The sequence below is a fragment of the Ylistrum balloti genome, unplaced genomic scaffold (genome assembly GCF_031769215.1).
Source record: "Ylistrum balloti isolate Yb309-2 unplaced genomic scaffold, AGI_CSIRO_Ybal_v1 Utg369668, whole genome shotgun sequence".
Taxonomy (NCBI): domain Eukaryota; kingdom Metazoa; phylum Mollusca; class Bivalvia; order Pectinida; family Pectinidae; genus Ylistrum; species Ylistrum balloti.
This window is the reverse complement of record NW_026781915.1, coordinates 509,887-533,285: the sequence shown is the minus strand read 5'-3', so window position 1 is coordinate 533,285 and position 23,399 is coordinate 509,887. Positions and strand designations below refer to the sequence as shown.

General features: G+C 33.7%; 1 protein-coding gene across 1 annotated transcript; it reads left to right on the top strand.

Annotated features, from left to right (window-relative positions):
* The first annotated feature begins 4,621 nt into the window (after positions 1–4,621).
* Positions 4,622–21,777, top strand: LOC132561068 (disks large-associated protein 5-like). The gene is made up of 18 exons (XM_060225792.1): positions 4,622–4,847; positions 5,643–5,875; positions 6,780–6,860; positions 7,484–7,637; positions 8,029–8,266; positions 9,394–9,425; positions 9,779–10,514; positions 11,084–11,151; positions 11,648–11,893; positions 12,447–12,584; positions 13,599–13,759; positions 14,245–14,340; positions 15,258–15,447; positions 15,852–16,248; positions 17,205–17,413; positions 18,655–18,813; positions 20,706–20,830; positions 21,116–21,777. The coding sequence occupies exons 1-18, from the start codon at positions 4,622–4,624 to the stop codon at positions 21,221–21,223; spliced, it is 3,597 nt and encodes a 1,198-aa protein (XP_060081775.1). The 3' UTR covers positions 21,224–21,777.
* Positions 21,778–23,399: the final 1,622 nt, after the last annotated feature.

Here is a 23,399-nt window from a genome sequence, read left to right as displayed (position 1 = left end):
TTTTCTTATTAAGATAACCTCTTGGAGAAATATATGTTTCGTTTAATTTGGACAAAAAAAAATGACACAAAAAATAGAACAAATTGCCAAATTTTATGACTAATATATTTTTTAATGTGAATGTACCATTAGTCATGTAAGATAATTAAACAGCCTATATCGTATATTTAAGAATGCTTGTCAGTCATACTGAGATTTCATTGCCCTCTTCATTTAAATACCCGAGATAAAGCATTTTGTCAAATCTGCGTTATATAATTTCTCATGCAAAGTGTTACACAATAAGAAGATATAACACTGCAAAGATTGTTGAATGTGTGGGTTTCCTTACTTCCTTGTCACCATAAATGTCAAAAAAATATATTTTCAAAAACTTTTATTCCGTTGTACTTTTTTCCTGTTATAATGTCGATATCAAAAAAGATGTCACAACTGTGTCCCTGTTTGGGCTATTTTTAGACAGTATGTAAGTGTAAGGAGATGATAATAGCAATGAAACCATCTGGCTACAAATCACTTATATAGTTGGCACCATTTATAGACCTGAAAATTCTGTTTTACCATTTTAGGACAATTTTAGATCAGCTATTCATAATGCGTTTTACATGTCATCAAATGTTATCATTACAGGGGATTTCAATGTAGATTTATTAACTGTTGCACCAACGCATGTTTTTGTAGATATAATGAATCCCCTCATTTTGTCAAATGTTATATTAGAACCCACTCGTGTAGGTCATACTAGATCAAGTTTACTTAATCCAGTTCTTTTAAGTGAATCTCTTTCCTGTATAGTCTCATATGTTATAGATATTGAAAGGTCAATTAGCGATCATATTGGTTGTACAGTTAGTGTTAAACTAACATTTTCTTTTAAATCAGTTTACAAACGTAAAGTTTGGTTGTATAAACGAGCAGATTTTGGTAAATTCAATTATCTTATAAATCAATTTGACTTGAGTGAAGCTTTTACAAATTCTCAATCAGTCGATATTGCTTATGAAACTTTAACTAATGCTTTTTTTTATGAAATTTGCAGCATTATCAATACCTTCGAAAGTTGTAACAATCAGACCAAATGATAAGCCATGGATGACAACAGAACAGAAAAAATATACGAATAAAAGATAATTTAATTAAAACAGCTAGAAAGACAAAAACACAACATGATATCAATCAGTTTAAAACTCAGAGAAATAAGGTCAAAAATATGAAGAAGTACTACAGACAAATATTTTATGAAAATGTCCATGGGCTAATAGATAGCTATTCTTCGTCCGACCCAAAAGCATATTGGATATTAATTAAACGTCTAATGAAATCTAGTGGTTCATCTGATACAATTCCAACTCTCATAGATCCAATGACGGATGAAATAATTATGAGTGATAAGGATAAAGCTGATGTACTTAAAGATTATTTTTGTAGTATAAGTCGTATTGATGAGGATAATGTCCCAGACCCCACCATTGCCCCAAAAATTAATAAAAAGTTTAATTCTATCAGAGTGAACTATACCGAAATTAAAGATGTCTTAGAAATATTGAAACTTGGCAAAGCCTCGGGCCATGATGAAATCAGTCAGCATATGTTAAAGAATGTCTGTAATTCAGTTTGTAAACCTCTTGAGTTATTATTTAATATGTTAGTTATGCCACTATTCAAAAAGGGTGAAAGACATTCTCCATCAAATTATCGTCCAATATCTCTCCTTTCTACCGTTGGCAAGGTTTTTGAACGTGTCATATTCAAACATATCCACAATTATTTTATTGAAAATTCGTTGTTCTATAAATACAATAAGGTTTTTACCTGGCCATTCTACATTGTTTCAGCTGATTGAAATGTATCATACTATTTGTTTATCTCTTGAAGAAAAAACACATACATGTATAGTCTTTTGTGACATAACAAAAGCTTTTGATCGTGTTTGGCATAATGGTTTGTGTATTAAGCTAAGATACTATGGTATAGAAGGAGAGTTATTGGCCTGGTTGAAAAATTATTTATCTATCTAACTTAGGTTTTATTGATGCTGGGGTTCCTCAAGGTTCTATCCTAAGTCCGTTATTATTTCTTATTTATAGTAATGATATTGCAGATGTATTTAATTCAGCCTCTCGTCTTTTCGCGGATGACACATCTCTTCAATACTCTTCATCTTCCTGTCACGAAATTCAAACTATTCTTAACAATGATCTGGAATCTTTAAATGCATGGGCTAAAGCATGGCTAGTATCTTTTAATCCAGATAAAACTGATGTTCTTTTTATTTCTAATAGAAACGAAATTGATGAATTATTAGAATAAGAGTTTGATGGTAAGTTTTTAGATTTTACAGATAATTATAGGCACCTTAGCGTAAATTTCAGCTCTAGTGCCAAATGGGGTGATCATATACCAATTATCTATTCTTCTGTTATGAAAAAAAAATAATGTTCTGAGAAAATTGAAATTTGTGTTAAAGCGAGATGCTCTTTTAAGAATTTATCGAACTTTTATTTTACCTGTATTAGAATACGCGTATGAATTATGGGACGGGTGCTCAATTTCTGAATCTGAAATGCTAGAAAAGGCCCAACGTGAGGCAGCAAGAATTATCACAGGTCTGCCATCCTATGCACATATTTATTCTTTAACTTTTGAAACTGGTTTAGAATCACTGTCTGGTTGGAGAAAGAGAAGGAAACTCCATCATTTATATAAAATGCATACTAACAAAACTCCTGAATATCTATCTTCCTTACTTTCCTCTACTGTTCAAGATGAAATTCGTTATACTTCGAGAAAGAATAATAATCATAGAATCCCATTCTTTCGTCTTTCAACTACCATGTCTTCTTTCTTGCCGTCTACTCTTCGGAGTTGGAATACACTTGATAGCTCTATCAGGTCATCGGCCTCACTCAACTTCTTCAAAAAGTCTTTAATACCTAACGATCTTCCTTTGTATCCTTTTTACTTTGGTATTGGTGACCTTAAACTAAACATTACTCATACAAAGCTTAGACATAATTGCAGTTCCCTTAATTACGACTTATTTCGGATGAACCGATGTGTGAAAATGTCTATCACTTTTTCTTTGAATGCCAGCGTTATAATGTTCACAGAAATGTCCTTTTCCAACGTTTAAATGATATGAATTTACAAGTTCACTGTGACTTAGATCTTCTCCTTAATGGAAATGATCAACTGTCCCTTGAAACAAACTCTAATCTTTTTTTTACGAGCCCAACGTTTTATAAAAAGTAGCAACAGGTTTTAACCATGAAACTCTGTTATAATTTTACTTCCAATGACGTCATCCCTTTTTGTGCCCGATCCTTTTTTTAAACAATTTACAAATCAAATATGTTTAATTCATTTAATTCAAATAAGACATTCAAAACAGCATCAAATGTGCAATTTGATTAAATGAAGATTTGTACACATTGGCTGATATTTTCTCATAACACGATTCTTTTTTTAAAAAAAAGAACACAATAAAAATGAAAATGTTCTCGAAACATTTTTTTTATTTATATTATGCTAATCATACAGAAAGAAAAAGGGTAACAGCACTTTCATTGTTAACTCCCACATGAACAGAAACGGAGGTAAATGCAATATTTATTTTCGATCAACTTAATATTCTAGTTTCAGTTAATTCACTATATTTTAACAACCAACTCCTATGCACACAGAATATGGCTTTCAATAATCCTACAAGTAATTTCTATGATAGAGGAAGGGAGACAACTGTGCATACGTTGTGGGAATGCAATGTAGTCCATAATTGTCTGGCAAGTGCTTGATTGTTATCAAACGAATGAACGACTACACTCTCAATCAACAAGGAAACGATGTTATTTGGTTTTGTTAATAACACTGGTATTTACAATAGATAATGAAATTCCTGCTGTTTAAATCCTACATCTACATAATCAGAACTATCCACAGTACAGTATCAGTGATGGCGCAAGTTTATGTAATTAAAAAAAAACTAACTTTGTATCTAAAAGGTGTATTACATATGGCAAAGGTGATTCCTGTATACTTTTGTCAAAATGAATGGAAGAAATTGATTGAATTGGTTGATGTTGCCTAAACCAGGTATAATTTATGCTGGTGACATTTTTTATGTTGCATCTTTTCAGTAAAAATTATGTTATTTCATTAAAAGTCCGAATTATTGTGAGGTTCTATCGTCCTTTTTAAATCGATGTCGAGTTTATCGACTCTAAACTCTCTCTCTCTCTCTTTCATCATTCTTTCCCTTCTAGATTATAAAACAGTGCTATCTCCTATGGAGTAACTTCACTTAGTCTGCTCAGCGCTGTAAAGTGTTAAAAAAAATGTGCTTGTGTGATTAAAAAAGCTACCCGCAAACGTGATATTATTTTTTAAATAATTATCCCACTGTTTTTTTACAGGGAAACTCTCTTTTGAAAATAAAAGGAATAAAAATCAACCAAGCAGGCATAATCTATGAAGCGCGGGAAAACCAATTACTAAGTACGAGTTATCGTTCCTCGGTGTTTTCCTAGGTGGCACTGGGAAATCTAAATTGGCCAATCAAAATTGATGTAACAAACACTTCCGCGAAATTTGAAACACAGGGAACGGAGAAGGGAGGATCAAGATGGAGCTTCAAATGAAAGGCGCTTATAAAATAAAATCTACATCAGTTGACGCCAAAAAACTTCGTCTACATAGAAGGTCATTAGACTGGAAGAAAAATCGTCACGAAGAAGCAAGTAAAGGCAGAAATCTTCAGAATCTTTCGCCCTTGCAAGAAATAAGCTGCAATGACAATGTTACTTCGTCTTACCAAGGGAAAACACCAGTAAAGTGGGATGCAGCAGAAGGTATAAGCACATAAGTCTTTATCCGGTTAAATAGTTATTTCAAACTGGCCATGCATGGGGAAAACGCAATATTTGAATATATATACTAGTCATTACCTCTCGCCATAATTAATTCTACTTTCATCCCGATTTGTTAAATTATGATATTGGAAATGCTTGTTCACACTTGAAAATTTTGCACAAATAAAAAATGAATAATTGGGCTGTGTCCTGGCCTGTTTTTTGTCTACAAGAGACGTGCATTTAGAATTATTCTACAAATCAAAATTTATGAATTCGACGATTGTCGTTCCTCGTTTTCCAAAACTGACGTATAAATGTTTCGTGGTAGGATTAGGAAAGGATTCTTTATCACCGGTCATGAAAAATTATTGGCACTGTTGTGGGAATCAAATATAACAGGCATGGTACAACCATAGGTCCTTATCGTTTTATCAAACAAATAGCAATAAACAAATAACACCCTCATTCAAAAAATGCCAGGTTATGTGTTTTCTGCTGTTTGATTCATAAAATGACACTTAACCATGTATGTTTTGTAAAAGGTATAATTCAAAAGCTTTTAACTGTTTGTCCTCTCTGCCTCTCTCTCTCTTACACTATATGTTACCCCTTTTCATGGATTATGTGCAGTTGATGTTTAACATTGGTAAATTCGAGTTGGTAACACTCCATTTAGTGGTTGATCACTCCATTGTTGTGACATTGTTCAGTGAGCATGTTTGTATGTTGTAACATTGTGATATTAATTTAATTTCAAGGTACAATTTATTGATTTTTGTGATTTTTTTACAGTAAATGGTAAAAAAAGGAAACTGAGAACTGCAGATGATGTGAAGAGAGAACTTGTGAAGTGGAAGAAAGAAAAAGAATTGAAGAAAAAACTGGAAAAAGAAAAACAAAAGCTGAAACCCTCTTTCAAAGTTTTTCATATGGCCCATAATGATAATGAATTATACAAGAAGGATAGTAAGAAAGGGAAACAAATTTGTCCTGTTGCAGGATTTGTTTCAACACAGACTAAAACGGTACACCAAATATCAGCATGTTTTCCTTGTCATTTTTTTTCCATGGCACTCTGATAACAAGGTTGGGTTCTGATTTTTCTGATTAGAATTTCATAACAGAAACTCCAAAAACTTTGCCAAACAATGATTACTCAAAAAAGTACTCATAATTATGTTCTATTTCATTATTTGTTATATCTACATTTTTCCAAATACATATTTGTATTGTATTTATTTACACCACTCTTGGACCTTTGAATTACGTATTTATCACACAGGATTATTAGTACTTTACTTTGAACTACTGTAGCAATTAGTCATGGATCTATAATCAAATAAATTAAGATAATGAGATCTTTGAATGGATACCAAAATTGCAAAGTCAGTTGGTAGAATTCAGGAATATCTCTGAAATGCAGAAATCGAAATTCTGTTGGAGATAAATTAAAACTAGCAGTATTGAAAATCCTGAATCAGTGGTATTTATTGAGGAAGTAGATAAGGTAACATGGTCACTATTTATGATATAATATTAACAGATTCAAAGTAACTAATAAGTTTTCATCTTCAACTTCTTTATATTTTCATAATTAGTTGTTAGGGTAGTAGAAGAGTAGAGTAAACTCCTGTCACTAGTATTGGTGCCTTCAGTTATAATGACGTCCCAACCAGTGCCTGTTATTTATCAACTCTCAACCAACTATTTTTTAGTAAGTAAGAATAGAAAATATAGCATGTTAGTATTCATACTGCTGTTGAACACCAACCACCTGGCTCAGGCATTAGGGAGAGTAATGACAACAACTTAAAACTAGAGGTTTATATTAAACACTTGTAATTATCTGATATACTGTATACTAGTTTGATATGGAGACATCTTGTTAATGTTCAGCTGATTTCAAAGTCTGTTGTTTTGTTGTTTCAGAAATCACTGAAACCGGGAATTGTAGAAAGTCGGGTTAGCACCAAAAACACCGCTGTCAAGACAGTAAACAAAAGACCAGAGGTATGTGCACATCATATAAATTCTAATGTATCTGTTGAATACTTGTGATTTGACAAAGTTGGTATGTGAAGTTAAAATCAAACCAATTTGCTCTTATTTTGTTTACATCAACAATAATCTGACCAAGATAATCTTGATCAATAAATAGGCCTTCACGCAAGAGCTTGTTATACACCTTCGTTAATACATCTATCAAAGCTTATGAGGGAGTGAGGTCTGTACTTGAAATCGTAAATGTGCAAGCAAGAGATGCAATAGAACTATGTAATGAATAAATGCTTCACTGACACGTGTTCCTGATTTTGTAGCTTTCTGGAAGCACATTATCAGCCTAAATGAAATTGATTACTAGCCATATCTGTCTGTGTGTTGTGTTATTGCTTATAAGATCAAACAGCACATGCACTCTGTTTAATTTTTTCTTGTTAATTGGACCAATAATGGGTATATATTTCTATCATTGATTTGGTATTCACAAGTTATCAATAGGCAAGCGTGGTTGTTCTCATCAGCTGTTATAAACCAGTGTGTCCTTGAAACTAAACAAGTATTACTTGGTCATGCTATAATCATAAAAACCTATATATATTGTACTGCATTTTTGCCTTGTTTTCAATTGTCAGACTTCTAAATCCAAAAGTACAGCTCCAGCTCCTGTAGTAGGTCGAGTCACCAGGTCACAAACTGCATCTAAAGGAGCCAAAAGTTCTACCATATCATCCAATACATCCAGGCCATCAGCAAAAACGAGGACCTCAGAAAAACAGAAAGCTTCTGGTAATATTTTTTATGTGTTAAGTTCAGCAGAAGGACATGTGATATTTAAATGCTATGTTGGCTGTACATTAGTTCTGTTATGGGTTGATACAAAATTATGCACTTAAAGTAAGGGGAAATTTGTCTTCCAAACATTTTCTGGTTTTTGTGTCAGTAGTGTGACTGATAAAAATCTTCTTTTTGTGTAAGCTAGTGTTTAACATATGTTAATCCAGTGTTAGAAAACAAATATGGCAAGTAATGTTTTTTACTTATTTATTCAATACAATGTATGCTCCATTGAAATGATGTTAGCAATCCTAATCCTGTCACAGCCAGACATGGTTTAGCTGTTAATGTTTATGTTATAGAGAAATTCTTTATGATGTTCATGAAAAATATTTTGTAACAGCTTCCTCCAAACAACCAAATTCTGCCACTGAAAAGAAGACAACAGCAAAGGAGAAACCATCCAACCTGAACTTGGAGAAAGTGTCAACTTTCAGAGGCATCTCGTTTGCCCCAGAAGATTTCACATTCAGTGCTCCATCAAACATCTCCACCTTTGAATTTAAACCTTTGAGTCCTGCCAGTACTGCTCGCTTCCTGTGTCCAGCCACCACATCCTTCATTGGCACTGATCCTAAAAGGTAACTACCATATGACAGTGTCAACTGAATGGATTTATGTTTTATCATACAAATGATAGTTTTATTTGCTATAACTTATGTGTTAATGAAGGCTGTCAATTATAAGGCTTACATTCAGCTAAAGTTTGTTTTTATATACATATGATAATTTAACAAAAGTGCTCATTATAAGGACCAGCAGTGAGCCTTAAACGTGTCCAAGACTACCTTGATCATTATGATCTTGCATTACACAAAGTATGCTTGCAATGACTTATCACTGTAAGGTTTTAAATTTCTGCTAAAATTAGATATTTATCATGCTCCCTAAAATTTTCTTGGGGAGCATATATAGTCAACACTTTGTCCGTGTTCCCTCTTTCTGTGCGGCCTTTGATGTCCACAATTAAGCAAGGATCATGAAACTTGTATACCTTGGTTATACTTAGGTGATGTGCACTGTACTAAATTCAGGACCCTCAATTACAGAGTTATTGACCTTTGTTGAAATTTCTTCTCTGGAGCATATCTTTGCTTGCGTTTAAACTAGGATAAAGAAACTTGTGTGTATACATTGATCATACTAAGACAATTGTGCACTGTACCAAAGTCAGGGCCTACAACCCCTTGATTACAGATTTGTTAAAAATTTCTTGTCCAAGGCATAACTTTGCTTTCATTAAAACTGTTATATTGAAGTTAAGAGTATGCATTGATCATACTATGAAAATGTGCAGTATACCAAATTCAGGACCTGTAAGGTCTAAGTAAAGCGTTATTGCAATTTATACATTTGTTTGTGTCTAGAAAAATAATTTACTTCATCTTAGTCACAATATTTTTGACATTTGGTGCATACATTGGTTTTACTAAGAGGATGTGCATTGCATTCCCTTAATTACAAAGATCTTGCCCTTTATTAGAATTTTGTGTCAAGAGCACAACTTTAAATTGCTTGCATTTGAACTAGGATAATGAAACATGGTGTTTACATTGATCATACAAAGAGGATGTACAATATACAAAATTCAGTGCCTGAAATCCCTTAACCACAGAATTATTGCCCTTCGTAAGAATTTGTTTTCAGGAAGCACTCATCATTTTCACTGTTATTCTTGCATGTGACAACATGATATCCTCTGTTTCAGATGCTCTACACCAAAACCTGATCCATCTCAAGGTAAAACCTTGCACCACCTGGTTTTCCCTGTTACAACATTTGTGACTGGATTTGTGTTTGTACTTAACTGATTTTCCTCCTTTTGCATTCATCAAGTTCAAAACATTTCACAGTTGATAATAGCAGGACTGCTCTATAGAATGATAATTATTCTAGTAAACTCAAATTGAACTAAGCTTACTTCTGTCACATTTTTTATTTTCCTTGTGGATAAAATTGTTTTGATGTGTTAACTTTTTCTTACCTTTTCCTCATAGACTCCAAGCTTTCTGCAGTGGATTGTTCAATTAACCTCGTAGACATTTCCAAAGTCAGCAACAGGCTTACCCAGTCTACTGTTACCAATGTTTCAGAGGTTGAGGACAGTGATTGTATGAGAGAGACATCACAGGATATACTTGCTCAACCACAGGTTAACACAGAGAAACCTACCATGCAGACTGATGTCAGCATTCATCTTGGGGAAACAAGACGTGTAACACGAAGTCTACGACGGTCCATTTTGGGAACTCAGTCTGCTACACCAACAACAGAAGTCTGTGAACAGTCAAGTGGTCAGTATTCTGTCAAGACCTCAGAGGTAGACATGATCGAGGCCCCTGCCAGTGTACAAGAAAGTGACAATGAAGGGATCTCTACTGCCCCAAGAGAACTGACACTGTTGAAGGAATCACTGACTCCACTAAACACACAGAAAGAAGCAAAATCAATACCTAAGAGAATGACAAGAAGTCTGAGGCGCTCATTGTGTTTATCTCCTCCCTCTGAGACCCTAACATCTCCCAAGAAGGTGCTAACGCCGAGAAGCACCCGTGGTAAGTCACAAAGATCTGTGATGGCACCTCCTGATGAGGTCATGGTTGCTAAACCTCTGGATGATGAAGTATTCTCAAATTCACCAACAAAGGAAGACAACACTGACACCAATCAAACACCTGAAAGAAGAAATAACAGACGTACCATGAGTAACTTGGCACCTTTTGCACAACCTAATAGCGACTGTTTGGTGCTGTCAGCATCCCGGAGTAAGAGGAAAAGGAGGAAGACGCAACATGATCGTCCTGTCAACCCAAAAAGTCCAGAAGAATGGTATGATCAGTTTTATTTGGAAACTTCTGTATGCTATTTAAGAAAATTTCGGCAGCAGTGGGCTTCCACTTCAGCAAAGAACTGCATCATCTTATTCAGGAAACTGTAATTATAAAGTTTAATTGTTTATTTGAGGTTATATCAATAAGCTGTTTAAGCCATATTTTTACATTCATCTGGGCCTGAAGAAATTAATTTGGATTTGTTAGTCTTTCAGAGAGTCTAGTGGTTAAAATTTTAGAGTTATTTTTTCCAAGAATACTAGCATGAGACACCACCATCATAAAAGCAAACTTAAATATGAAGCATCAATATTTTAATCAAGAAGCTTGACTGTACCATTCATTAATTCTATGTAAAGTTTGACACCATGTTGATAAACATTTTAAAGTACATTCTTATTCTCAAATTTGAGTTCAGCCAATGAGAAATGATGCTTGTATTTGTAGTTCTCTATATCAAGAATGAGCACATACTTAACAATGCCAGTTAAACAAGGGACAGCTGATGTATCTTTTTTAAGATATCTATATTGTGTTGAACTTAATAAATGACCTTTTTTGTTTTAGGGTCAGCTTGCTGAAAAACAGTCCTATGGTGGAGATGAACAGAAGGAAACCAAAGACCAAAACTATGGGTAATGGTAAAACATAAGCTTTACATAAAACAATGTTCTAAAAGAATTTTGCAGCAGTAAGCTGCATCTGCATATATTGGGAAAACATATTTCATGAAAAAATTTGGAAACACTCAGGACTATTCCAATAAAAACTGTGACGCCATGGCTATAAAATAAATTACTGCTATCAGTGGCTGGGTTTACTAACTATTACCTCTAGGCAAACTAGGCAAATTTAAATGCACAATTGTATTTGTATTGTGTGCGATGTTACACTTGGTTTATGTTTTTGCTGCTGATAACATTCTGTTTATAAACATTTTTGTGATATGATTATGAGAGAATCGACAAAATCCTTTTCAGGTTCTAGGTTAAACTGAAATATAGCTCATTAAACACACCAGACAATTATTGAAGTATGTTGTTAAAAAACATCAATATGATTATAATTTTGATGCATGGATATATTTAAACCATAATGGACGAAGATTTGACATGAGTATTTTAAATACAGAGCCTTTGCTGATGCTAGACCTAGATATGGATTTTGATGGAGACCTTGAGACATCTCAGAAGGCAGTCAATGACAGTACTTCAGAAGTGACTTCAAGTTCTCTAGTTGATGAGCACATACCTCTCAGTTCAGGAGAAATGTCTGATGGCAGTGCTCCAACCACAACAGATCAAGCAATATTGTCTCCTGGAAAAGATCTGACAGATGCTGTGCCATCTGAACAGCTTGCCATATCACAACCAAAAGGTAGTAAACACCGGGTTCCTTTTGAAGGTGCAAACTTGTGAAGGAGTTGTGCAAAACTGTGTCAGTCTTATGTTTCTTCAAAATGTCAATTTCATCGGTGAACAATTTACTGAACTAGGTTTAATACTTCTGTATGCCTATTTATGATTCTAATTCTCTACGTTCAAACAAACATAAATCATTTATTATATAAAACTCAACACTTATATGGGTGTGGCCTTTGACAGTCATCTAGTTTTATTCAGGCAATCTTACAACAAAATTCAATCATATTGAGCCATTCACGAAATCTCCCGATGTCATTTATTCCTCCAGTTTTGGAATTAGTGTGTCACTTCCAGAGCTCCATAATAGTTGTGAAGGTTTGGCTACCTACAGAAAAAATCAACAACAAAAATCAATAGAAAAATTATGTAAATGCCTGAACTGGTTGATTGTCAGGACTCGAATGACCATGCTACACTATAATCTTAATTATTACCCCTATTGACACTGAAGAGATTGATCAGATATTATATTTTATATTCAATGATTTCTCCCTATCCCTGTACAGAGGCAATATCATCGGAACCAGAGGAGCACAATGTGAAGTATTTCCGAAACCTGATGTCTAAGGAAACTGATATTTTCAATGGATATTGTTCAAAGTGGGAAGATATCAACAACGACAATCCAGGTTTAAGTGAAGAAGGTATGATAAACAATTTCAATAATTATGGGACTCATGTATTTTCCGTGTAGGAAATACTGCCTGTAAATCCAAATGTGTATCACTATGGTTATCTGGCATGAATGGTAATATGGAGTTTTAGCCCTTAATTTTGTAACATGATTTAAATCTTCTTGTATGGTCTATGTAGGTTTTCCTGAACAGTAGTTAAATTCACCAATTTTGACAAAGTGATTTATGTCCTTTCAAAGACTTATTGCTTTTGTTCTGTTACACCAGACAGATCATTCTTAGATTTCATTTGAAGATTGTCCTTGGTCCATTGTTGTGCATTTCACATTATGGGATTAATCATATGATCAAAATGGCCAACAAGTGTCCATCTTTGAGTTTGACAATTGGTAATTACTAAATGGAGTATTCTCAGGTCTTTATATGTAGGTTCTTCTTTATCCCTTAGAGAAAAAGAAAAAAGTGGAAAGTTGAAACTTGTAAAAAATGGTGGGCACTAAGATCTCTCTGGAATCTCCTGGTCTTGTATGGTGATAATCTCACTCAGTTTGGTTTTTTTATTAATTTATTAATAGAAACTTGTTTTCAGTGGCATTTTGCTGAGGTAATCATTTCATTTACCTGTACTTAACACTTATGTAATATGCTTTGGTATGTGTATATTGTTTGACTCTTGCGACTCTTGTTTATCTGCAATGCTGTCCTGTTGCAAATTCATCTTGATTCTTCATTATTTCTTATTGTTATTGAACACTGAATACACAAGTATACCTATTACCAAAAAAAGGGATTACATCTTATAGTGTTCTTTCTCATTATTATGAGTTGGACATTAAGACAGGAATGATCTTTTGTTTTGTCATACCAAGTGCAAGGACATAATCATAATAGACTGTTATTTATTGTTGAGTAGAATGTCATATTCATTAGTGAGTGGCTAAGTTTGGTGTTACTGGTATGTTCAGTGGTAACACTGTTTATTGGACAGCTATAATTTTGACTCTGAATGTATTGTATTTCCAGTGGAGGGTCAAATAAGGACCTGTATTGGTCAGGCCCAGCTGTTGATGTCACAGCGCTTCAAGCAGTTCACAGGTCTAGTTGACAACTGTGAATTTAGAACTGGTGAGAAAGAGACAACCCTAACAGACCTCCAGGGTTTCTGGGACATGATCTACTACCAGGTATTGTAATGAATAAACCAAGTTTTAGATGCTTGTCAAAAATTATGGCATTATCCATACTTTTGTCATGAACTTCATTTACAAAGGCGTGGCACCGTACTCTCTAGATGTTCTCTTTGGATTTTTATTCCAGATGGAATGGTTCTAATTAGGTTTGCCCTATTATTGTAGTTTGTGAAAATTTGCATATATGGGACTTTGATCACAAAAATTTAAAGCATGTAGGTTGATCAGTGGGGTGCTGTGCGTTGGGTATGGGTACTGAAAGATATGCAGTAATGATTCCTAACTTGTTACAAAATTAACCTTATTAGGTCATAACCATGCAGTGCTATTTTCATGCTATGTTGACGTATGATACCTTCTGTATGAAAGCTTACATACGGGGTCATTCCTTGGCATTGGTGTGGTTTTACCCATGCCTAATGTTATTGGATAAGATGTCATTGTTTACTGGGTAATATCAATAACTTTATTTACTACAGGTGGAAGATGTCCATACTAAGTTTGCAGACCTGGAAAAGCTGAAGGCTAACAATTGGGTGGATGATAAACCAAAAATCAAGAAAAAAATTATCAAGGTAATCAAGCAGTGTAAAAAGACCTTTGTCATGTTAGATGTTTTTAGAGCTTCCTCAGTACAACATACTAACATACTTCTCTGGAAAACAGATCAAATAATTATTGTTTTTTTATAGTACTGCATTATCATTTAATGACAGTTTTAAACTGTAAATTGGATTACAAGTGACATCACAATATGAACATACTTACACAATTGTTTTTGATGTTTACAAAATGCTTGAAAGTCATCAAGTGAAACAGTTGAGTTTATGTGAGCAGTATTTTTAAGAGCAGTTGATCTAAATGGCAAGAATATAGCTGATGAAGAAATTGTCAAGATGGTTACAAACAAATACGCTGAAAAATTTGTATTTGAATGTTCCCAGTACCAAGGAGATCAATTAATAACATGAAAAAACATGACTTGCATTCAAAAAAACATGTAAATTATCCAATGCGTTCATCTTTTCAAGAATTAAGATCCATAGTTGTTAGATTTTACTTCTGGTCGGACCAAAATTTAACAAAATTTGAAAAATGATTAATAACCCCTACCCACCCACTCATCAGATATGATGAAGGGACATCCATTCTTGTGACACTAGGCTGGTTTTAAGTGTATTGTATCATATTTGCTGTTAATAAAATAACAACAGTTCTGGTCTTTGAACAGTGCTTCACTAATCCATGTCCCTCAAAAGCCTACACGGTTTGAAAGAATGAACACATTCTACAAAGTTGGTTTGGATTACATAAAACGGATTAAGTTTGTCATGTTGCTGAAATTGCTTGTTACATGCAGTGACAGATAATTGGTTAGCATTATAGATGGAACTTTTCATTTTTGTAATTTCTTCCCTAAAAGGTACCTGTGCAGATTACATGGGTACACAAATTATTTAGGTTTTTAAAGTAGATTTGGTATGTTATACAGAAAAAGGTTTCTGCAAAACCGGCTGTGAAACGCCCTCCTGTTGTATCGAAATTTGCTGCCTTCCGTGCCCAAATGAAAAACAAAAAGACTGCGCCAGACATCATTTGCCATGAAGAACCTGTTGTCACTTTTGATGGGGGATTCTTTAAAGTTGCCAGCCCTAAAAAGACTCCAAAGTTCCATTGTGAAGGTATGTCATTTGTAGAAATATTAATGAATTTGCCCATTCTGTAATAGTTCAACCATGTGAAGTCATAGATTTTAAACAAACAATATTTTAAGATATTACTCCTGATCTGGTGCTCATGGTAGTTAAGATTTTTCAATAAGGTGATCACTTCAGTATTTATCACTGATCGTTGATAATATTAATTTCACTGTTTACATCAACTTGAGCCAGATTAAGAAATGCCATCCCATTTCATTGATATTTTTGAGTATTGAGGAGGTAAAAAGCTGGGGAAATGATAGTGAAACCTGTATTAGTGATATGATTCTCAACAATCTTTCTTCTTATTTATCGAGCAATTACATCAAGTACCAAAAAATGCAGAACTAAGAGGAAATCAGCAGATAATACTTTATAATTTTCAGCTGGTTCACCTCAAAGGAACCTTTCAACCACTTCTACAGAAAAAGAGAAAGTCTCAGAATCTAAGAGCACACCTCTTTTGGAAGTTGCTTCTCCTGCTGTTGAAAGTTTAGGACTTACAAGCCTGCGTACACCTAGCAGAAAGTCATATGTGCCAGTGAACCCCAGTCCTTTGTTACGAGACATCACTCCCAAGGTCACAAGTACAAGCAGGCCTGCCCGTCACTCATTATCCAAAAGACTGTGTTCAGGGATGGAAGCTGAAGCAGAAGTTCATAACAAGGAAAATGAGATGGATGATAATTTTAGCAATGACACCGCAGTAAAAAAAGTGGAAATTCCTGTGGTGAAAAATATTTCAACAGCAACTGGAACCCCAAGAGCAAAGGTGACACCAAGGTTTGTATCTGAGGGGATTAGTGTTTTAACTCCACTGTCCCTTCTATATTTGGAAGTCAAAATGTCTGGAGATAAAGTTGCAATATTATTATAGTTACTTGGTATAAAAGTTTTGTTTCTGCTGTAATTTTTTAGCACTGTCCTAGATCAGAGATGCATGTGCCAAGTGGAGAAGTGGTGTTATTATTTAGATTTATACACATTTACAAAGATTGAATTTTTTTTATGACTTCAAGTAAATAATCATATAATTACCACAGACAACTTGAGGAAAAGCCTTTTTTGTTGAATTAAACTAAAATAGATAAATAAAAAAATAATAACAGACAGAAATCCATTATACGTCATAAACTGTCACCTTGATTAGGAAATCATTCATTTGGGTAAGGGTCAGTAACTATGGTGGATCAGGATAAAAACACGGACACATATAACACAAAGTCACTTTTCATGATCATTAATTCATTGATGACTGTTTTACATGTTTGTTTTTAATCTCCTGATGAATGAGAGAATGCCAGACATGGATGCTATGTTTCTGCCAGTGTGAAAAAGTTGTGGTTAGGTTCAGTTTCTCGAAGTATTAAGAGTCACTAAATTTGGTATATGGTAAGATCCTGAAGTGTACTATTCAAATTCGGAAAAAATAGAGATTTAAAAATACAGTTGTCCATTTTTTGGATAAAAAACATGAAATTTTGGTGATTGTGAGAAACTGTGCTCATTGACAATAAATTTTGTATGCCACTTCTATATGTAGTGTATACCCTTAACATGTAAATTAAGTTTTTAGCTTATTCAGTCAGAAAATTATACAATACATATCTTGGATACCAGTATCATTCCACTTTTGTAATGAATTTTTGTTAAGTTAAATTAGATGTCTGTTTTACAACAAGTCTAACTTGGTGTGTTTATTTAATTGAGTTCAGTGTTTGAAATGATTTATTCTTCAGGAGATCTTTGCGATCGAGAAGGTCAATATGTGAGGATTCATCACCTTCATCTGTGGTTCAGGACACAGACAAAAGCAATGATTTCTTCAAATATCTGCAGCCAAGCAATGTTACTGTTTCCAAGGCTCCCTGTGACTCGAGTGCCCTGGACAATGATGATGATGAGGTCTGGGACCTATCCTCTGCTCTTTCTGCAACTGAGACCACTGGTGGGTACTAAAATTATTTCAGAGAAGGAAGCCAAACGGTGACACAAAAGTTATTTTTCTAATAAGATGAATAAAATTGATTTGGCTATCCCAACATTCTAACTCATTGTGATTACTCTTGTCTGTAAGGTAATAGTCACACCTATCAAATTATAGTTTTATAAGAAATGATAATTTATATCTGTGTGATTATCAACTCAACATCAATCTAGATTATTTACTGTTGACTGAGATTTTTTTTCATTTCCAGTCTAATATTTATTCATATGACTGAAGGGAATAAAATTCTTATATTAAGACATTTTTATAAGTTGAGTTCATGTGACTACTGTGAAAACTAATACAATTGATTCTTTTCTAAATAACAAGATTTGAGAAACTTTTAGAACTGCAAGATGATGTGAAAAGTGTAAGATTCAGATATCTGACCATTTGGTAAAGACATTCTCCACACTAGTTGTGATACAATGTTTCAATTTTACAAGCTTACCATTGTTAAATTGTGTGCAATTCAATGATTGTTGTCATTATTTCTTGAAAAGTATTTACAGATTTGCGTCATATCTCACATGTAGACGCTCCTTAGTCCCTTGTTTATAATTAATTTTGAGAATAATCTTTAAAACAATATGATCAACAGGTGGCTATCTTGAATTTTATTATGGTTATATTTTGTTATCAGTGTTTACGGACAAGTACAAGACATATTTTTATATTTCATATGCCAATTCCTCTTTGTCTCAGATCATGTATATTGGAGTTTGTGACTGATTAGAAAACCAACATGACTGAGAAACAGCCATCTTGAAATATTTTGGCCATAGTTTATTTTACTTTTATCACTGTTTCTGAAGAAGTCTTGGATATTTCTTAAACTTACTATAAAGATTTACCTTGGTCCCTAGCCCTGTGTGATCAGCTTTGAGTCTGGCTGAAAAAAGAATAAGGCTGACAAGTGGCCATTTTGTATTTTGGTAATTGAAGTTTTCTGTGCAATTTCTCATTATATACTGTTTGGATTGTGGTGTAGTATAGATTTTAGAACACATTGGGGGAAAAATGATAACTGAAATAAGGGCTGAAATAAATAGGAAAGAATGGAAAAACTTAAATCTATGAAATATCAATTTTAATGTGCCCATACATAAACTTCACAACTGCTTGGTTTATACATTTGAACAGGTGACAGCTATTAACTTTCGGTTTTATTTTCCTTCATCTGCCTCTTTTTGTATTTATAGATAAAGTCATAAAAAATTCCCCAGTTATACCAAAACGACGCACATCCAGTCTTAAACAGTTGCCATCCTCACAACGCCGTCGCTCAACTAGACGCAGTGTGCACTTCTCAGCTTCCCCGGCACAAGAAAATGCAGAAGTGGTAGAGGACGTAATAAGTGGTAAGCTGTAGTTTGGTCCTGGCTCTGCATAAACAGATGAGATACAAGTCTGTACAAGAAAAAGCTGTCAGAATTGACCTGTTCCCTGCCCTCAAACAACAGCAGTTACCACATTTCTGTGGCAATTATCTCACTATTTCAAAATCTTTCAGTCTGCCTGAGTTTCTATCCTAATTTTCTGTCCATATTTGCACCATTTTGCATCTGTTGTTTTGTAATGAACATTGGACACAATTTACTGTAAGTTTTCTTTAATGCATGAATATTCAGACCCTTTGGCTAACAAATAAGAATAACTGTTATTTTCATTGATTTTTTTTTTATTGTTTTGTTTATTCCTGAGTTAACTCCAACCACAATTATTTTTATTGCTCTACGGATGTGTACATCATGTTATTAAAAAAAAAAAAAAAATAGAAATTTGTCAGGGGAGGGGGTTGTTAGTTTTCTCTGTCCTTCATTTATATATTCCCTTCAAATGAAGAGAGACATATTTTTCTTTTCTCTCTCGTTCTTTTAGTTCTTCTGGTTCTGTTGGGTCAGTGTGACCTTGACCTCAAGGTCAAATACCTGTGAATGTTTCCAATTATTTCTTGTCAGGGCCATTACATTTTTACTGTTGAAGATATCATAGATATCATGCTCTGTAGATATGGTTTTTTAACTCATTCAACTTTTTTATTTTGTAATGATTGCTATATCTAGTACAGAGATGTATTTGTCTATACCATAGCAACCAAATCTTAACACCATTGTTAACAGTAACACAATGGCAAATAGATAACTGTAAAAGTTTCTAGCTCTTATTCTAGCGAAACCAACCTGCTTCAAAAGCAGTAAATAAGAATTTGCTAATAAGTGGAGACATGTGCTTTTGCTTTCTAAACAAATTTCTTATTTGAATTATAAACAATGAAACTGGATTTCCTTGTCCATCATTAGAATTGATTCATTTCACATGTAATACAGAAGGGAATTGTGATTTTCATCCTATGAGAATTTATTACACCCCGCACACAATACAAAAGGGATGCGAAGGTCTTCAAAGTTTGTGATAATTCATTACATCACATATGTAATACAGGTGGGAACTGTAGGTTTTCAGTTCTTAAGAATTTATCACACCCATCTAATCATGATATAATAATGCTTCTTTGTAAATGTATAATTGAAAAATGTTGATAATTTATGACATTTTTTTATCATGGAGAAAATACCTGTGTTTGACATACTCATAACTACCTGATAGATAGGCACACCTTTCATTGGAAATTGATGACCATGTTCAATCAAGATTAATGACCAGTTCCCTGAAGTTTCCACTCTGTAAGCAACAAGCTTCAACTTCAAGATCTTGCCACAAATTTTCAATTAGATTTTGGCAAGGATACTGGTGGCCAGTTTAGTGATCTTATTACATTTCCCATACATTGGATATCTCGGTGCACCATCATCATGAAGAAAATTGTCTCGTCAACCTTTGTCCAGTTAAAGTCACTTCTTGGGATTCCTGTCTTTTTTTAGACGGTGGGCAGTTCAGATCAATCTGTATTGACGATCCTTTGTCTCTCATTGCTATGCCTGTTTCTTGCTGTATGGATCTTACTCAGATTCCATGTGAAAGTTATTCCCTTTTGTGCACTTTTGAAATTGAACTGGTCAGAAGAATAAATTTGCTGACAGGCAGCCATCATGGATGTTGACCATGAAAGTTTGTTATCACCATTCCTTGAAAAACAGAATGAGCCTTTCCCAAATTTCACCTGTGGGCTCCTCTTGGTCCCTAGAAGTGCCCTTTTGTGTTTCTTGTTTTAGTATTCTTTCGTTGTTTCAGTTATGTTTGTTGTTTCATTTATGTGTTTGTTGTCTCAATAGTGTATTTGTTATTTCAGTGCCTGATCGAGTCGGTGATGATATGTTAATCTTCACACCACCAGGACAGCAGTCTTTAATGCATCTTGGAGATGATAGCTACCTTAATCAAAATGCTGGGGCTACTCCTGCCTGTCGAAATGCGGTGAGTATGCACATAACATTTATTAGGGGATATTGAATTTTGTGTGATTAAAAAATCTATCAAATGTTTTATTACATTAGACGATTGATTTATCTGAAAGATGCTGATATAGCTGAATTTTGATATAAATAATTTCTGTTTTTATGCATTGATCATAAGCAGGTAATTCTTTGTTGTCTTTTATCCATAAAGCTCCAGCAATTTGACAGGTGTGATGATCTTGTTTAATACAGCTGTATATTGGTATATAATCTGGAGTAATGCAATGTATATTGTACATTTCAGCGACCAAGTTTGCTATTTACGCCTCCCAAGGACAGCTCTACAGTGACTGCCAACACAACTACGCACACAGAGATACCCACAGACATTCTCATTTCATTCACACCCTGAATGTAGTTCATAAAGACACAATCTGCCTTTCCTTGGCATGTGGCAACAACGTTTTAACACAAGCATTTAATTCTAGTAAATTCTTGCCTGCTTCATAAACTGTGATACTTAAAGGCATGGCAACAATTTTGTTTGATCGTCTTACAGGATGTTAGCATTGACACCGTTTCTTACTGATGGTTACACTAGCATCAAAAATGTTTCTTCTGTACACTATCATTGAAAACTTTGATCTGTATACTCTTCTTGTATTAGTACTTACTATGTCTATCAGTATAATGATCTTAATTCTTTACATTCTTTTCTGTCTTTCATGCTTCATATTAGTTTTGAAAGGGATCAGCTCATACAATAAATTACAGTGCTGTCAAAAAAACCTCATACTTACATTATATAAACTTTGGTACACTAATATAGATAAAATTGCATCAATGTAATGGCTAATGACTGACAAAATCCCATATAGGGCATATAGTAATATCATTTTTTTTCTTCTCATTATTTTGCTTGTATCTGTCTGTTAAGAGATTGATATAAGTTTTATATTGTTTTGACTGCCAGTCTTATTCATTTTATTAATTTCTGCATTGAGATCCTCTCTGAAGAATGTGATTTGACATGTGGATATTTTCATCTAGAAGATTTGTCATGATAGTTCATAATGTTTCATTTTGTTACTTGCTCTTCAGATTGCAAAAACTGCATATCAGAAAAGACACTGTTGATAAAAATGTGTTACTCCAACTTTAGTTGATGATTTTAGACTTGTAAACATTGTAATTTTTTGAAGTAATGATGAACTAAAGCTGTTTTAATATGTTTTACATTGTGTACAGTGAATGTGTTAGCATTTATGTAGTTGATATATTGAAATTGTAGACAGGATATCATTCAAGTTTTATACATTCATTTGAAACCCCATAAGGGTGCACACTCGAGTAGAGATACACAGGAACTATCAACAAATTTTAAGTTAATTCTTTGTAAAGATGTACTTTTATTGTCAAGATATTTGAGAAATCAGGGTGTGTGCCATTGTAAGGAAAATGCTGTGGATGTTTTTTGGATGGTTTCATCACAGGTCAGTTTGTCATGCACTGATCAAATAATCACAATCACCTTATTGATAAAAAATAAAACAAAAAAAACCCACTTTTGCTGTTTTCCTTAAAGTAAGTTTCCACATACTGAATGTGGGTATTTTGAAGAGAGAAAAAACCCATTGTTTTTGTATGGAGTATTTCAAAAACTTAATTTTGATGACAAGTCTTCTATCTCTAGACATGTTAACTATTAAAATTCATTTTCAAAGTGACTGCTTCCTTTCAAGAAAACAGCTTTCTTTTTTTTCATGTATTGATTTTGTTTATATTAGTCTCCTAGGTACCTGTTGAGCTATGATTAGGTTTGATAGATGAATGGATTATATGTATAATTTGATGCAGCATTTAACATTGTATTGAACTATTGGTTGGGTTCTACATTGATAAAATCAAAGACTGAAGTATTTTCATTTTGTATAACAAAAAATAAAAAAAAAATGAGATATTAAAACACATCCTTCTTTAAAAAAATACTGTGTTGATTTATTAATATCAGATACCTTCAAAATCTGTATACAAACTACATAATGTAGTCAACTTAACATTCTGTATCTTCTGTTGGTGGTGTTATAAGAACACCGATTCTAGATTTGGTTCTTATTTGCCTCATAGTATCCTTACATTGCATTTGTCATTGGCCAAGGTTTAAAGGTCAAAGTTCACCCTTGGTAACTTCATACATAATACATGTATTGACGCATGTGGAAGCATTCATGTGTTACAGACATTTTCTAGTTTTGTCATACCAACATATTGTGCAGAAATTATGTATATTTTTTTTATTGTAAAAAGTCACAAATCAAGCTTCAGTTCCTTATTACCACTTTTTACAGAGTTATGGCACTTTGTACAAAGAAATTTTATAAGAGTTCTATTTCTTTCCTCTGCAAAACATGTTTGCAAGGGATATTAAATTGGGCTCCATCTGTCCATCCAATCAAGGTCATTTTCCAGACCAGTACTCTGAAACTATTTAAGATAATTACTCAAAACTTTGTATAATTATCAAGCTCTTTTGGAGTGTGAATATATTTCACCCCTTTCTCGGACCCCATCGGCTGTCAAGCTTATCA

Excerpts from the sequence above, each read along its gene's own strand:
- LOC132561068 (XM_060225792.1), top strand. The coding sequence starts at position 4,622 with ATGGAGCTTCAAATGAAAGGCGCTTATAAAATAAAATCTACATCAGTT. Across the intron at positions 11,894-12,446 it reads TGCCATATCACAACCAAAAG|AGGCAATATCATCGGAACCA; the intron begins GTAGTAAACACC and ends ATCCCTGTACAG. Across the intron at positions 14,341-15,257 it reads TCAAGAAAAAAATTATCAAG|AAAAAGGTTTCTGCAAAACC; the intron begins GTAATCAAGCAG and ends TATGTTATACAG.